This window comes from Papio anubis, chromosome 9 (genome assembly GCF_008728515.1).
Source record: "Papio anubis isolate 15944 chromosome 9, Panubis1.0, whole genome shotgun sequence".
NCBI lineage: Eukaryota > Metazoa > Chordata > Mammalia > Primates > Cercopithecidae > Papio > Papio anubis.
The window spans coordinates 101170791-101188393 of record NC_044984.1 but is presented as its reverse complement, the minus strand read 5'-3'; the positions used below and the strand labels follow the sequence as shown (position 1 = coordinate 101188393).

Sequence of the window (17603 nt, the reverse complement as noted above, 5' to 3'; positions counted from 1 at the left end):
ATATGACCACTACCATTACAGAAGTTCTCTACTAAACAAAATTAACAATACACATTGAGATGCAAAGATATCAACCATCTATGAGTACTCATGAGTTTTAGATCATAGCTGAATGTGTTCACACATCCTGGGATGTAAGAAATGCCTAATGTAATTGCTACTTTCATTTAGAAATATGAAATTTCTCAAGAGGTATATTTTAATGGCTCAAATAAAGAGATATCGATATTAAACTGATAAGGAAATAGTTTGTAGAATGAAAAAAGCTAGTAAGACTAATTTAGAATGATGACTTCTGTAATTAGGGAAAGAAAGAAGCAAGATTCTTCTATCTTAGCTTCAAATACTTGTCATAGATAGCCAATTGATAATATCTAAATGGTGGCAGTCTTAAGAAAATAGTGCTTAGAGTCATTGCCAGCTTTCCCCCCAAAAACTCTATTTCTAGGACACACTCTATAAGATCCTACTGAGGCTGACGGCATCAGGGATGCTAAAAGTAACATTACCTACTCAGATCTGATTTGCCAAGAAACAGGCCATATATGTCCTGTCTAATTGGGAACTGATCATTTCTTTCACCTTCTGACAACCCATTACTTGCATGTCAACAAGGCACGGCACAATGTATGTTTTTGAAAAGTATCTGACTTTGCAGATAGTCTATCCTTGATCACCTACTGCATGATTCACATCACACTCTAGAAGATGGCCAGCAGAAAGCACAGCATGTCAATGTCACCATGTCAAAAGGAAAGAGCATGCTTTTCCAATTTTCATATGGAAATCTTCAAATGGAACCCAGAAAAAACACAGCTCAAATAACTCCTAATAAGCGGAAACTAAGAATTTACATGGGTTGACGGTTACGAGCGGGATGGAAAGGATGGAGAGGGAATAGGAGGAAGGAGAGGTGCTTTATCGTGGGATAAAAGAGAATAATTATAGTGTCTTTAATTTGTAAGCACTGACTCAGAGAAGACTTCACAGAGTCTCTGGTTTGCCTACTTATTGCACTTATGTATCTGTTAGAAGATGAGTCTCCATATGTTTGTTTGATTAAAATTCACTGTGAAGCCAGACTTCTTTTCTTTTGATATTAATGTGTCTTGTTGCACTATTTTATTGACTTATAAAGGCTTTTATGCAAGAGGGAGGATCAGAACCTACATTTAGATTTCTGAGAAAGACTAAGCATCAAATCATCAACTTAAATAAGTGGTCTTGGTTATACCTTATAAAATCTCAACCTATGGAAAGGAAAGCAAATAGTAAGCAATAACACTTTTTCAGTACAATCTAAACACACCAGCTCTCTTAGTACTTGGGAGAAGATAATAAGCATGTTGAAAATATCATTTCTGCATTATTAGCTTTCCTCCATCACTTGAAGTCACTCTCTAAGGCACTAGCTATGAAACTGCCTCTAAAAACACCATTAAATGGAAAGCTTCCAAATCCACAAGAGAAAAGAAAATGAAAGACAAAGGAAGTAAAAGGCAAATAACAAACTCAAAGACACAGCCATACTTAGGTGAAAAGAAATTTGATACTATACTTTGGTTTTGCATTTTTGTATTCTTCAGTGTCTGTGTCCTCGTCCTCTGAGTACCAATTATCTCCTCTTCCTCCAGCCAAGAGGCCCCTGGCCGCCAACAGTCCTGCAGCATTCCCATAGCCAGTGTATTTCAGCAGACTATCCACTGCAAAAACAGAATAAGGTTTTAGATAGGAATCCTTGGGTCTTCACCATCATCATCAACCACTCACCAACACAGGAACATTGAAGACAGACGCTATGGCAGTAAACCTTTAAATTGAGAGATTTTCAAAATGTGGTAGGGTAGTGGTTACACTGAACTACTTACAAATTTTCCCATAGGCTCTGGGGACTAAGAGCCTTTTTTGAGGTATCAGAAACCAAAACAGAGCTGTTCTGAACACACTTTATGGCAAAAGTGGGGCCTCTGTGACTGCCAGACCTTTGGTAAGGGTCACGCTTTAAGCTTCTGATCTCAGATCTTACTATTTAAAAATCCAGTTTTGGAGAAATGATAAGAAACTAGATAGAGTGAAAGATTGGGATTTTAGCAATATGGCACATAATGTAAAATCTCTCTCTCATTCTTTGTTGGAATTGGAGGAAAAGGGAGTAAGAAATAAGAAAACTTAAGGAAGGATATTAGCAAATAGCATAGGCTATAACTTACTGCTTTTTTAAAATAAAAAGTCAGTAACCATATATAGGCACGTGAAGCCCATTAAGAAGGCAGACCCAGGAGTTAGACTGGCTGGATTTCAATAATGGCTCTACCAATTACTAACTGGTTGACCTTGGGTAAGATATTTTGCAGTTTTATCCTAGTTTTCTATTCCGTAGAAATAGAATAGTAACTATCTACCTCACAAGTTAATATATGCAAAGCATGAAAAGTATCTAAAACGAAGTAAACAGTCATTCTTTTTCTCTGAGAAGAGTGGGTAAAATGATCATTTTAGAATTATCTTAGTTTTTTTTTTTTTTTTAAAAAGAAGTCTAATGAAAAGTTTGGTTCAGGTTCTCTGTAAGTATTATCCTGCCAACAGGGTCAGGTGATGTCTCTCTTAAGGTAAGCAGACACATACAACTTTTGCAAGGGATACTTGCACTGTAGTAATGTTTTCAGTGATTTCTAAACACCTTTAAGGAAGATACTAAACAATAACTGGCAGCTTTGTTTAGCAGTATTTAATTTTCTTCAGGTACAATTTCAAGGTAAACATTACAATATTTAATCAAAAGATAAGAATTGAGAAAATTTACTGAAGGTCTTTAACAGAATGTTGTTAAAATGTCATCTGAAAGGCAACTGTAGGAAACATAACATAACATACAATCTTATCCATGTATAAAGCCATAGTAAAATCTACATCTGTAATTCAGATCACTTACCTCAAAAAAGACAAAATAGAGCTGGAGAAGATTCAGAAAAAGGTAATTAAAATGACTGGGGAACTGAAAGGGTTGGTGGAAAGGAAAATAGGTAAGAAAAGTGGGTATATATGATCAGAGTATAAAATCATGGAGGATATGGATAGGATAAATGTATTCTAGGATAGAGTTGACTGTTACATTTTCAAATACCTGAACTAGAGGGTCCTTCTCATGACACTGTAAATAGGTGGTATGGGGATAAATAAAAGGACGTCCTGCTTTCAAATAATATAGCAAACTGGTGAAATTTGTGCAAAAGGAAACATGGGCTAATGAGTATATTAAATGATGTTGAAACCAGTCATTTTCAATCTTAAAACCTATTGGTAACTGTGGTCTGTCTGTAATAATCCTCAGTGGGTGCTGGATAGAATCCTATTAGAATTATTGAATGAGGGTGGGGTAAGCCCTCTGAGTAAGTCTGATATGCCCTCTTGGTATCAGTGCCTCCCCAAGATGTAGCGCTTTAGATAAATGAAGGAATCCTTAAAAAGTACTAGCAGAAGAAATGAGTGGTCAGTGTATATAGGTATTCTTAATATTCATGAAGGTCAGACATTTTCTTAATGACAGGTCAGACACAAAGCCACTGAAGGCAAAGGATCACAGATCTAAACCCACACAAAGTACCTTACAGATAGTAGGTGATGTTATCATTGTAAGCATTACTGATAAAGCTTATTTTTAACAAACAAGGAGATGTAGTGGATCCAGAAAAGAAATACTCATTACAATTAGGACACTCTAAATTCAGATATGAATAAATGTTTAAATGAATATACTTAAAGACAAAATAACAATAATAAAAAAAGACACAAAATGGCTAAAAATTAAAAGCGTTTAAAAATGTAAAGGTTATGAAAAGCCAAAATAGGTTAAATAGAAGTAAACAGAATACTAAATAACTGTTCTCTTATGTAGAAAATCTCTCTGGAAGCCAGTTAACAGTAAAAGCCCCTAGCAATTTTATGAAAATCATGTCAACTCCTCTTTCACTGGAACAAACTTTATGTGCTAACTCTGTGACAGGCAGTGTAGGTTACAAAGGTGACTTAGGACATAGTTTGCCTTCAGAGTAGATAAAGGGTACAGCCAAGAGTTTTCAAATCACATGAACTTCTGTTAACAGGATAAAATATCCAAAAATTGGGGGTAGAGAAGGTGAGACAAATGAAATACGAAATCCTCACAGTGAGAAGCACTGAAGCAGTGTTTCTAGCTACTTTTAAGTCTGTTCTCAAATACACCATATAATATCTTATTTTATACTGGGAAAGTAGTAAATGGAAAACTGACTGCACTTGGATGTTAAGGTGAGCTGCTAGGGCAAACAAAAGATTTTCTGGGTGGTTCTAAAATAAAAAGGAAACGCACAAATATATTTGTTCCTTGCATAGTAATTATCCATACAGTTACATGAAAATGCTGCCTAAATGAAACAATTCAGCATTCAGTCAGAAAGTTGCGAGAAATATTTCACCACTATTTTACCGGTATGCTAGAGGGCACTATGAACAGAGGAAACCAACCACGGCAGCACTGTGCAAAGTCAGAACTGCAATGGTAATGATACAGACAGTTAAACAAATGTGGGTTCTACCACACTCTAAAACAAAAGCAATACGTTTTTGCTCTTTTACCAAGAACAAAGAATGTCAAGAACCAGCTTCTACCCAGAGACCATTCCCCCTTCTCTGTGAAAATCCTTTTCCTTCTAGTCAAATGCTGTAACTTTTAGAAGACTCAACTAGTGGCTTCGTCTTTGTGTCCTTATTTCCAGTCTCACACTCCATTTCTTATTCCACACAACTGCCCAAAATATCTTTGTAAAAATAGGATTTTACAACCTTCCTGAATAAAATCTCTAATGTCTTCCCTTAAAAACTAAGCTCAAATTCCAAAACAGGGCCTAAAAGGGCTCGTTTTCTGGCCTCCACTGTCTTTTCCAAATTTGTCTCCTAAAGATTCCTCACACCTTAAACTAGTCTCTTTTCTATACATTCAAGGCTACTTCCTATTTCTTTGTCCTCTTCTGTGAAGGCTTTCTCTGATCTCCTCCACACCCCCAAGCACTCCCTCTTTCAGGTTGCCATAGTACCTGGCACATTTCTCTCTTAGGGCACTTATCATAGTGCACGGAAATTACTCCTTTAAATGGGACCCTGTATTCACCAGCCTGAATTTATAGAGAGCACAAACATTTGCTATTTTATTAAACATTTATGGGGCACCTGCTATCTGTTAAGCACTGGGGATCCAAAGATGAGTAGGACACGATCTCCGACCTAAAGGAAACTCAGTGTCTAGAATATAAGTTCAACAAATAAAGAGTTACAACACAGCAAATATCAAAAGTATTAACAACAGAGAAGAAAAAATGGCACAAAGGAGAAAATGATGAACTCTGCCTGGAAGGCCTTCACAGAGATGATGCTTAAGTTCGTCTTCAAGGATAAGTAAAGTTCGCCATGGTAACAAAGATGAGGAAGAGCATTCCTCACAAAAGGAACAGCATCTGCCAATCCATGGAGATATGCCAAGAAATGGTGCAGTATAATCAGGCAAGAATAAATAATTTAGTATGACTAAGCATGGAGCATAACAGGGGAATAGATTTCAAATACACTACACAGAGACTCTGTGGAGGTAAAATTTGGATTTTACCATGCAGGCAACAGAGAATCACTTAAAGTTTTACATGAGGGGAATGACAAAATTATATTTGTATTTTACACCAATCCCTCTGTTAACCAAGTGGAAGACAAACTGAAGAAAATCTGACTAGAAACAGAGACATGAGATATTTTAATAGCTTATTAATAGTTAAAATAATTTTAAGGGCTTGTACTAAGATGGTGGTGTGGGATCAGAATGGGGGAAATAAATAAAATATATTTAACAGGAGGTAGAATCTATAGATGTGGTGATTATGACTTCTACAGGTAAAGAAGGAATCTAAGGTAACTCCTAAGTTTCTGGTTTTAGGAACTAAACAGACAATGGTGCTGTTTGCAGAGAAAGTGATAGAAGGATAATGAAAAGGTTGAAGGGCATGGGGATGAAGATCATAAATTCAACTTTAGACATGAGTCTGAGGTACCAGTGAGACACTCAGGCAGAGAGGTCCAGTAAGCAAGTGGATAAATATGACTAGGGTTCAGAAGAAAAGTTGGGGCTGAAGATACATAGATTTGGGAATTTGTGCAAACAGAAGCCAAGGGAGAGGATGAGATTACTCAGGGAGCAATGTGAAATGAGAATGGGGACCAGAAGATAACCACGTCCAGCTAATTTCTGTATTTTTAGTAGAGAGGGGGTTTCACCATGTTGGCGAGGATGGTCTCGATCTCCTGACCTCATGATCTGCCTGCCTCGGCCTCCCAAAGTGCTGGGATTTCAGGCATGAGCCCCCGCGCCCACGCCCTCTTTCTTAATGCAGTCTCTGTATTCCTAACCCATTGTAACTGTTGCTTGCTGTCTGTCTCTACTTAGTGGTCTGACCTTTGAGCCTTGATCAAGATGCCTTCACTTTCAAATTTCCTTGGCATATCCTTAAGATAAGAGACAGTTCAGACATTCTGAAAAGTTATTTGAATTTTATTTTATTTTAATAGTCTACCTCCAAACCCAAATTCCAAAATCTGATTACTTTTAAGCTGAAGGTAAACTCAGACATTTTCTTCTTTTCTGGCCAGAAGGTTTTAAATTTGAACTAGTTGACAACATTTAAAAACAGAGAGCTTCTCCGGAAAACATGGAACATCTGCTAACACTGGCCACATGTTCCTTCATGGGAACCATCAGTTGCTGCTAAAGAGTAGCAACATCCTCTTTATAATCTCCCATAGTCTCTTTGTCTCCCCATCCCAGCCAATTGTCTCCACATCAGTGAGCCAAGTGTCAACTTTCATTTGTCATCTTACATCTAGTCCACCTGACTTACTTTTATTACCAGCCTGATACTGTAGGCATTTGCGTCTGTGACCCTTAAATAAAAAAATAAGTAATACATCGGCAGAAATATTGTTTATCTTATATACCTCTGTAATCCCAGGGTCTAGCTCAAAAACATTTGTTGAACGAAGTCTGTTTATTCCAGAAGAATACATTACTAAACTTATAATCAAATTGGAAGGAAAAAATGATTATAGGCCAGGTGCGGTGGCTCACACCTGTAATCCCAGCACTTTGGGAGGCCAAGATAGGCAGATCACAAGGACAGGAGTTCGAGACCATCCTGGCCAATATGGTGAAACCCCGTCTCTACTAAAAATCCAAAAATTAGCCAGGCATGGTGGCACGTGCCTGTAGTCCCAGCTACTCAGGAGGCTGAGGCAGGAGAATCGCTTGAACCTGGGAGGCGGAGGTTGCAGTGAGCTGAGATTGCACCACTGCACTCCAGCCTGGGTGACAGAGCAAGACTCTGTCTAGGGAAAAAAAAAAAAAGATTATAATGCAGAATTGTTGAGGTCAAATTAAAAATATATTATCTGCTAATGGAGGTTAGCTTTGGGCTCAAAGTTAGGACTATGAAACTAAACACTGGATCTAAGGGGGAACAAAACCAACCATTTCAAATTTAAAAAGTTAACAAAATTCACTTATAAATGCAATTACCATAATTATCATATTTGCTATGACACTCACTCATCGGTAATGTGATTATATTTAGAAATTATTTAGATATGTAATTATTTATTTAGATTTATATATTTAGATATACACTTAGGTATGTAATTACAGGAGAAATAAACTTTATTCTTCCCCATTTTAAAACTTTTTAAAGGTATACAAAAAATACATGTTCATTATAGAAAAATCATACAGACAACTAAAAAAATCACCAGTACTCTTATTACTCAGAGGTAACAATAAATAATATTTTGGTATATATTTTGACAAACCTTTTAAAATGAATAGATACACATATGTGTGATTTTGGATTTATGCATATACATGTATAATTATACTTTAAAAAACAGATCATTTCTGATCTCAAATCAATTCAGCCAATATTTACAGATAACTATGTGCAAGGCACTATGCTAATCACTTAATTCCAAGATGCTAAATCAATCTTTTTTCAAAATCATTAAAGAAGTAAATTGCCTAAAAGAACAGATGCTAAACAGTCTATAATAATAGCTAATATAATTATTATGAGAGGAAATATGGCAGAAAGAAAAGACAGGACCCAAATTTGGGCTCCTGCCCTCAGCAACTGTGTGACATGTTATTGAAAGGCTCTCAGGTGGCAGGTTGCTTCATTTATGAAATCAAAATATAATATTTACCTTACAGGATCATTATGAGAATTAAATGAGATTATACATAGAATGTCAGGCACATGATACCTCTCAATTCATAATCATTATGATAATGATCAAATTAGGTTACTAATATTACCATCTTAATGTGAACTTAAGTGGTTGGATCAATACATCAGAAATGAAGTTTAAGAATAACAATTGACTTAAGATTTTAAGAGGAGTGAACTTTTCCATCTCCAAATTATCTATCTTACTTTTTTAAAGTACCCCAGTAGAATATAGATCTGCCTAGATGGGATTTTATACTAGCGGATTTACAAAGTAGAAGAAGTAAAAATAAGAATAACTGAGTAATCAAAGTTCCTTGTTTGGAAAACTTGCCTTTTGCAGAGTAATCCATATAATTTTAGAAAATATCTTTAATTGTTGGATCTATCTCAGTAGACAATCACTTTATATATACTGAGAGAGTAGTATTTATTACATTGTAGTACAGTTATTTTCAAATTTCTCTCTACCACTATCTTAACTTTGTCTCAAGGGTATTATGCATTTTAAAAACTTCTATTCAGTATATTATATAGCTCACATTCAGTAACTACTGATTGGAAAACTTAGTAAAGAAACCAAAACTCCTATAGCTTTAATTCCAAGAGGAATTAAAAAGAGGAACTAACCTAGACTTGTGCCTGCTTATTAAAATAGTAACCCCTGAATTACTGAAGCAACTTTTCATAATGGCCCTAAGTCCTGCCCCATTAAGATGAAGGCTGGGTTAAGGATACAGAAGGCAAACTTTAAACGTGAGTGTGTTTGGTAATGTATCTGTCTTTGCATGTCTCAATGAATTCGGAAGCGTATAAAAAATGTTTTTGGCTGTTAATTTTTATTAACTCCTTAGCCTAATAGAACAGACAGTAAGCTTTGGAAAGAATGGAATGAGATGACCAGTACTAACACTATCCATTAAATTTCTCGAATTCTCTCTGAAAGATAAAAGGCAGAGGCAAAGAGAGTTTAACCTACCTCTCTCTTTGCAAAGGACAAAAAGGAATTCAGCAGCAATTTGCTTGACTCCAAGGTCAACATGTGTCATGAGGCGCACCAGCTTATTTCTCACAGTTGAGCCAACTTCAGGTCGATTTGTCACATCCCTCAACGGTGGTAAAACCTGATGGCACAAATGCAAAACCCATCATCAATCGAGGCTACTAGAGTGAGTGAAGATGGTACAATGCAACTGGCCAGTCTTGTAATATCTACTGGGGTTTGTATTGTAGGAGCAAAAAAAAAAAAAAAAAAAAAAAGGTTAGCTTCCAAGTAAAACTAAACAACAAAAAACAGACTTCAAGTGATTTCATGCCTGTGATGAGGTTTCATTTGATCAGAAACATCTCTTCACTGTACCATCACACTATCCTCAAGTGCATTTCCGAGTTTTTGTTCATCTCAGCACCTGGAATGCCTCAACTTGCCTCTATGAAAATCCATTTTGAAGTTTAGGTCAAGTTTCTCTTCCATAAAGACTTCCCTAATACCCTGAGTCATACCGATTTTTACCTTCTCTTGAGTCCTCCAACATTTTCAGTATAGGTTGAGTATATCTTATCCAGAATGCCTGGGACCAGAAGTGCTTCAGACTTCTATTTTGGGGAGATTTTGAAATATCTGTGTTATAGATACATATGGATTAAGCATCCTTAATCCTAAAATCTGAAATCAGAAATGCTCCAAAATGACCATTTCTTTTGAGCATCATGTTGGTGCTCAAAAAGTTGCAGATTTTGGAGCATTCTGGATTTCTAGATAAGTGCACTCAACCTTTATTTAATTAAAAAAACTGCACTTATGTTTTCTAGTTGTTTAATTTTATAATAAAAATGGCTATTAATTTTTGAGTACTTTCTATGCATTAGTTGCTATAATAGATGGTATATATACATTATTTATGATCTTCACAGTAACCCCACAATATATACATTATTTATAATCTTCACAGTAACCCTGCAAAGGAGGTAGTAATATCACTCTCATCCCTGTTTTGTATTAGGTTGGTGCAAAAACAATTGTGGTTTTTGCTATTAAAAGTAATGGCAAATAGACTGATCCCCAGAGGGCTTATGAAACTTGCTTAGTTTGTCTGTTAGTTTGCTCACTCACTTACCCATTCATCCACCCACACACCTTTCTCCTGGTTCTCCTCCTATCTCATTGGTTGCTTTGTCTCAGCCTCTTTTGCCAATTCTCTTTTCTATTCCTGTTTTGTTAATGTTGGAATATTCAAGGGTTGAGTTTGTAGACAAATTCATTATTTTTACTCATTCAATTTGTGATCTCATCCAGTTTTATGGCTTTTTATAGTCTCTGCACCCTGATGACTCCCTAAATCAGCAGTCCCTAACCTTTTGGCACCAAGGACTTGGCTGGTTTCATGGAAGACAATTTTTCCACAGACTGGGGCTTGGTGGGTGGTTTCAACATGAAACTGTTCCACCTCAGATGATCAGACATTAGATTCTCATAAGGAGCACACAACCTAGATCCCTTGTATGTGCAGTTCGCAATAGTGTTTGTGCTCCTATGAGAATCTAATGCCCCAGCTGATATGACAGTAGGCGGAGCTCAGGCAGTAATGCTCGCCTGCTGCTCACCTCCTGCTGTGCAGCCCAGTTCCTAAAAGGCCATGGACCAGGCCCTGGGGTTGGGGGGTTGGGGACCCCTGCCCTAAATTATATCTCCATTGTTGATTTCTGCCCTGACCTCCAATTTTTTTTTTTAAATCATCAAAATTATAGGATTTTACAAAGAGTTATGGAAACTAATAGATTTAAAAAAGGGCAGAAATTATATTAAAATGACTCACTTTCATTTTCTAAGATAATTATATCTATGATAGATCTATATAGAGGATATTCAATCTAACACAATATTAAATACACTGCCTCCCCCTTACTTACACTTACAGACTGATTACAGAGCAAATTAAAGTATCCCGAAGTCATCCTGTTAACTGGTGCTTTTCAGGCTAGTGATTTTAGCCTGGAATATGCATTCCAAACACCTGGGGATCTTGTTAAAATGCAGATTCTCATTCAATTAAGCTTTCGTGGGACCCATGACTGATTCCTTGTTTCTTTTTTCTAACCTTCTTAAATTTTTATGTGTACCACACAATATTTTTTTTTGTAGTTTTTTTTTAATTTTTAATTTTTGGCCGGGCATGGTAGCTCACAACTGTAATCCCAGCATTTTAGGAGACCAAGGCAGGAGGATCGCTTGAAACCAGGAGCTTGAGACCAGCCTGGGCAACAGCGAGACCCTGTCTCTACAATAATAATAATAATAATAATAATAATAATAATAAACTATTTAAAAAGAAAAAAATTTTTTAAATTGTTGTGGGTACATAGTAGGTTATATATTTATGGAGTATATGAGATATTTTGATACAGGCATACCATGCATAATAATCACATCAGGGTAAATGGGGTATCCACTATTTATGCTTTCTTTGTGTTACAAACAATCCAATTATACTTTTAGTTGTTTTTAAATTAGACAACAAATTATTGTTGATGTCACCCTGTTGTGCTATCAAATACTACATCTTATTCATTCTATTGAACTACATTTTTGTACCCATTAGCCATCCCCACTCCTCCTTCTCCCCCTACTCCCCCACTATCCTTCCCAGCCTCTGGTAACCATCATTCTATAGGTACAATGTTGTACAGCAGATCTCTTGATCTTAATAATTTTATATTATTGAAATTTTATATCTATTGAATAATAACTCCCCATCTTCTCCACAGCCCCTGGTAACCACTATTCTACTCTGTTTCTGACCTCCAGGCTTTTATAGACCTCTAAAACTTAGCAGTTCCTATACAGGACTCTTGAAGTTCCCAACAAACCTGTTCCTCATGCAGTTTTCCATCTCATTAAATGGTAAGTCCATTCTCCCAATTGCTTAGTACAAAAACCTTGGAAATATCCTTGACTCCTCTCTTTAATATCTATCCATCAGCATATTATGTCAGCTCCACCTCTGAAATATACCCACAATCCAACCACTTCTCCCCACCTCCTCCAGTATTACCAAGTCCAAGGTACCAATATTTCTCTCTGGACTAATATCAAAGCCTTGTAAGTGGTCTCTGCTTCCATGCTGGTCACTCTCTAATTCATTTTCTACATAGCAGCTAGGATGATCCTTTGAAAGTCAGATCATGTCACTCCTCAAAGTTCTCCAGTTCCCATAGCTTCTCATCTCACAGTAAAAGGCAAGGTCCTTACAACTTCCTTACAGGATTCCACATAATCTGGCTTCCTGCTACTTCTTCGACTTCATTTCTACTATTCTCCCTGCCTATGCTGTTACAGACACACAGACCTCCATGGACCTTCTTAAACATGCCAAGTACTTTCCTGCCTCAGGTCTTTTGCATTTGCTTCTCTTTCTGCCCAGAAACTCTTTTTCTAGAAACTTGCATGGCTCTCTCCTTACTTCCCTCAGGTGTTTGCCGAAATGTCACTTATAGGAGACATTCCCTGACCACTCTATATCACTAACCTTTAGCACTCTCCTTTTGTAACACCTCCACCTCCTTACTCTGCCATAACCTTCCTCATAGCACGTATCACCACCAGACATAGCATATAATTATCTGTTTACTTGTCTGCCTCCTTCCACAAGACCAAGTTCCACTGGGGCAGAGATTTCTTTGTTTTGTTTACTGCTCTCTTCCCAGCGTCTAGCATATTACAGGTGTTTAATGAATATTTGCTGGTTGAAGGAAAAATGAATTAATTCAAGTAGCTTTTATTAAGTGCCTTCTATTATATAAGCTAGGACCTGTGCTAAGAAATGAGGGCAGACACAAAGTCAAATAGGAACTTACTGTGTACCTATTATATCCCAGACCCTTTATGTATATATAATTTTACTTGATCCACTCAAATGACTTTCTTCCCTCTCTCTCTTTCTATATCAAGTACCTACCATGTACCAGGAGATATCAGAGGCAGGGGAGACAGCTATAAACAAAAATGGAAACTAAATCTCAGAAAATTGAGTAACCTATCCAAAGTGTTTATGGAATCCACATTTCAGTCTCTGGCTGGGTAGAACAAAATACTAGGCACAAAGTAATTACACAATAAATTCTTACTACTGTGAACCATTATTGAACCATACTTAGTACATCTCCCATTTCTAGAAGAATGAAACATGTAACAAATGATTTCATGTAGTATATGCCTATAGTACCTAGAGTACAAAATCTATGAACAAAGATTATCACGTAAAAATTTTGTTAGCTACGTTTCTGGTTCCTTAAAACAAATTTTTAACAACATTTTGTTGTTATTGTTAAATACCACTCCCAAACTGCATATGTATTTCCCCCCAGAATACTTACCTCCAACAAATTTTTTCTTTGACAAATCTTGTCCAGTTTCTTTTTCAAATCCCCCAAATACTCACTGCTTCTATAAGCCTCTCCAGAATAATACAACCTAGGTCAGTAATTTCTACCACTTGTTTTCTTTTCTACCTCCCAAATACAGAATAAAGACCAATTTCCTTTGGGTATGCATGAGTTGGATTTAACCAGGTATTCACTACAGGGCATAATAAGAAACCAAGGTTCCACTTACATTATTATCAGAGTTAATCATCTGTACTTTAAATTCTGCCTTTCTTGATCGTAACAGTCTACAGTGCATCCTCTTCAGAAGGAAAGTTGATTTCTGTATTATGCCTTGTATCTTTGGTTATTTCACCTGTCATGTTTCATCTCCTTACCTCTACTGTCATGTTTCTTGAAGACAGACAGTGGGTCACATAATCTTTTATAAGGACACAATATGTGGCCCAAGGCCTTCATATTAAGAAGCTATTTAACGAATAGGTTTTTTCTTTTTTTGCTATTCTCTTTAGAGATAGCAAAATATAAACAGTTTAGGTGTACCTGGATCCCCTACAGAAAAAAGCAAAAATACAGAAAAAAAGTATTTTCATTTACTGTGCTTCACCAACTCCTCCTAGTCAAGGGAGAATGTCTCAAAATAATCAAATGTGGAAATGACCTTAATTAATTAATCTTGCTTAAATCATTATTCATGCTTTTTGGGTATCTCTCTTCTTTCAACAGACTGTAAATTCCTCAAAGATGGTCTCTATTTTCTGATCTCTCCTTATCAGCACTCCCTATTAGTGTGTTCTAGATAGAGTAAGGTGCTTACTAAATCTTGACCATAAATACAGAGGGAAAAAATGAACCTGGTTCATTTATTAGGACAAATGAACAATTGGGTGAATGGTGGTACCATGTACTGAAATGTGGAAAGAAGGAGAAGAAATAGGTTGGAGGAATGAAAATCAAGATATTAGTTTGAGGTATGTTAAACTTGAGATACCTACTACGCATCCAAGGGGAGGAGATGAGTGGCAGTTCATTGTGTAAGTCTAGAGCTTATGTGACAGGTCAGGGCTGGAGATACAAATTTGAGAGTCATCAGCATATACGGATGACTCTTGAATGAGATCACCCTGGCAGCAGAGATAGAGACAAGATAGTATTGCCTTGGGGCACTCAAACATTTAGGGTCAGGAAAACGAGGATGATCACAAACAGGTTCTCTATTGTGTCCCAGAAACCAAGTGAAGAAAGTATTTCAAGGAGGAGGCAATACTTACATCAAATTTTATTGGATAATTTAAAAAAGATTTGAAAACTATTAGATTTGGCAGTGTTGAGTTGGTGACTCTGATAAACACCTTCGCAGTGGGGCGGAAGGCATGTAGCCTAATTACAGAGGGTTTAGGAGTCAAAAATGAGTAAAAAGAATAGAGAGAGTGAGAGTATGGAAAACCTTCTCAGGAACCCTGCATAAAGAGGAGCACAGAAATAGAAAGGCAGCTTGAGAAGTGGGATAAGGGAAGGTATTTTTGTTTTTAAGATGAAAGATGTGTTTGGGTTCTGACTTAAATGATCCAATACATTTTAAAAAATGATTAATATAAGAAGAGAGAGGGGAAATAAATGCAGGTGCAAAGTTCATGAGAGGGAAAGAGATCCAGGACAAATGCTGGCCACAGACAGAAGTAGGAATGATTCATCCATTGTGACAGATTGGAATACAAGGGATGTGGCAGTATAGATGAAGACAGCAGATGCAATGGTGGAAAGATAAAGTATTTTTCTTAATTTCGTGGTGAAATAGGAAACAAAGTCAAGAAATGAGAGTGAGGAGAGAGTAGTAAGCATTGGAGGTGTGAAGAAAAAGGAGCTGTGAAATAGTCATCTTGGAGTTTGCTAAGGAATCGATTGGGGCTGGTGGTCTTAAATTTAAAGTAGAGTAGTCAAAATGGTTGTATCATTTTTCTCTTATCACGTTCAAGTGCTTGGTGGAGACCCAGAGTAGGCAGAAAGCTGGAGTTAGCCAGTTTGTTAGGTTTTGCCAGGTGAGTATGACTGAGGGAGCACACAAGGTGCTCGTTAGAGATGTATGGAAAGAAGGGATTATAGTAATAAACCTCAAGTGGAATCTAGCCTGGGTAAGGAGAGAAGACACAAGTGAGTGAAGAACAGTGGAAAAAACTGACAGACTGACAATCCTCAGAGGATGAAAGAATGTTGGATTGAGGGTACTAACTAAGAGAAGGTGCTTGAAATTGGGATTTTAGAGGAGGCTAGTTTCAGGTATTGTTACAATCAAAGTCTTACACTTGTAGTCTAAAGTATAATCTGAAAGTTTAAAAATCACCCTTATTTTTTCTTTTTCAACCCATATTCCAATCTATCAGCAAGTTCTGTGAGCTACTTTTAAGACATATTAAAATATTAAAACATATTCCCAAGTATGAACTCTAACCACTACCATCCTACTCCAAACTTGCAACATCAGTTATCTTTTGGACTTGTCTCCTTGCATCCATTTGTGCTCCACTATGTCAATCCTACAAATAGTAGCCAGGATGTCTTTAAGCATAAATAAGGTCACATCACTTCCCCTCTTAAAACCCTCCAATATCTTCTCATCTCACTTAGAAGAGAATGAAAAGTCCTACACCGCCTGCTGTACCTGGCTCTTGTTACCTCTCTTCATCTACCACTCACCCCTTGCATATTGTGGCCTAGGCACACTGGCCTTCTTGCTTTTCCTTAAGTATACCAAAGCATCCTCTTGTCTCAGGGGTTGTGAACTTGTTCTCTCAGGGACACTCCTTTCCAAACATTCTCAGAGATACTCTTACTTCTCCACCTTTCTGTTCAAATGTCATTTCAGAGAGGTCCTCCCTTGTTCCCTTAAAGTGTCTCCTTTCTCTTAAAATGCTTTATCTTTCTTCAGAACGCTTATCAACACCTGCCATTATATTTTATATTTGTTTACTTTTTGTCCCCCTCTCTATGAAATAAACTCCCCAAGGGGAAAGACTTCATCTGTTGTTCAATGCCCAAAACACAGCACACAGCACATCTCAGTAGCATTTGTTGAATGAATGACTCAAAAAATACACACTTCTTGATTAAGATTTCAAAGATTAAAACTAACTTGAGTTTCTGATTATCTGAAACAAAATCATTGTGAGAGAATTCAATTAATTCTATGTTTAAAATGCACATAAAAAGACTAACTTTGCAATGTAATATGCATTAAGCAGTTACCTGATCTTTGAGAAATTTTCGGATGTTTCGATGGGCTCGGGAACATTCGGTTAATAAGCTGAGAACTGGAGTTAGACCCTCTCTATAGCTGCTTCCCTATAAAAAAAAACCATATGTTTTTGAAATACATTAGTTTTGTTTCTAACAGTATTACTTTCCTTCATGTAACTGAGGATATTAATTTGTTCTTGAGGTGGGGCCTTTTTTTTTGAGATGGAGTCTCGCTCTGTCGCCCAGGCTGGAGTGCAGTGGCGCGATCTCGGCTCACTGCAAGCTCCACCCCCCGGGTTCACGCCATTTTCCTGCCTCAGCCTCCCGAGTAGCTGGGACTACAGGCGACCGCCACCGCACCCAGCTAATTTTTTGTAGTTTTAGTAGAGATGGGGTTTCACCGTGTTAGCCAGGATGGTCTTGATCTCCTGACCTCGTGATCCGCGAGGTGGGGACATCTTATGTTACCGAAGCTTACAAGCTATTTTAATAATTCTTTTCCTAACAACATTTCCATTTTATCATCTTCCTGTTTACTATTGCCTTTTTTGGTCCCTCCTGGATGTTCCTACATTTTCTAGGATTCCCATGGGCTCAGCCAATGGGCTTGAATGAAGCAAAATTTTGGTGACTCGCCTATGCTACCTTGCTGCCTTTTAATATAGATACCTGACAAAGTGAGTGATAGACCAGAGA

General features: G+C 37.0%; 1 protein-coding gene across 13 annotated transcripts in view; it reads right to left on the bottom strand.

Annotated features, from left to right (window-relative positions):
- The window catches only part of RIC8B (RIC8 guanine nucleotide exchange factor B), a 116412-nt gene that overhangs the window by 27587 nt on the left and 71222 nt on the right, over positions 1-17603 (bottom strand). For all 13 annotated transcript variants that reach the window (XR_635097.4, XR_635100.4, XR_635098.4 and 10 more), the window contains 3 exons: positions 16917-17012; positions 9271-9415; positions 1559-1703 (listed from right to left, as the gene is read on the bottom strand). Coding sequence is in view for 8 of the 13 variants with exons in the window: in XM_009181598.4 (XP_009179862.1) it covers positions 1559-1703; positions 9271-9415; positions 16917-17012 (386 nt within the window). In the remaining 5 variants the exon portion in view is untranslated. The remainder of the gene's footprint in view (positions 1-1558; positions 1704-9270; positions 9416-16916; positions 17013-17603) is intronic.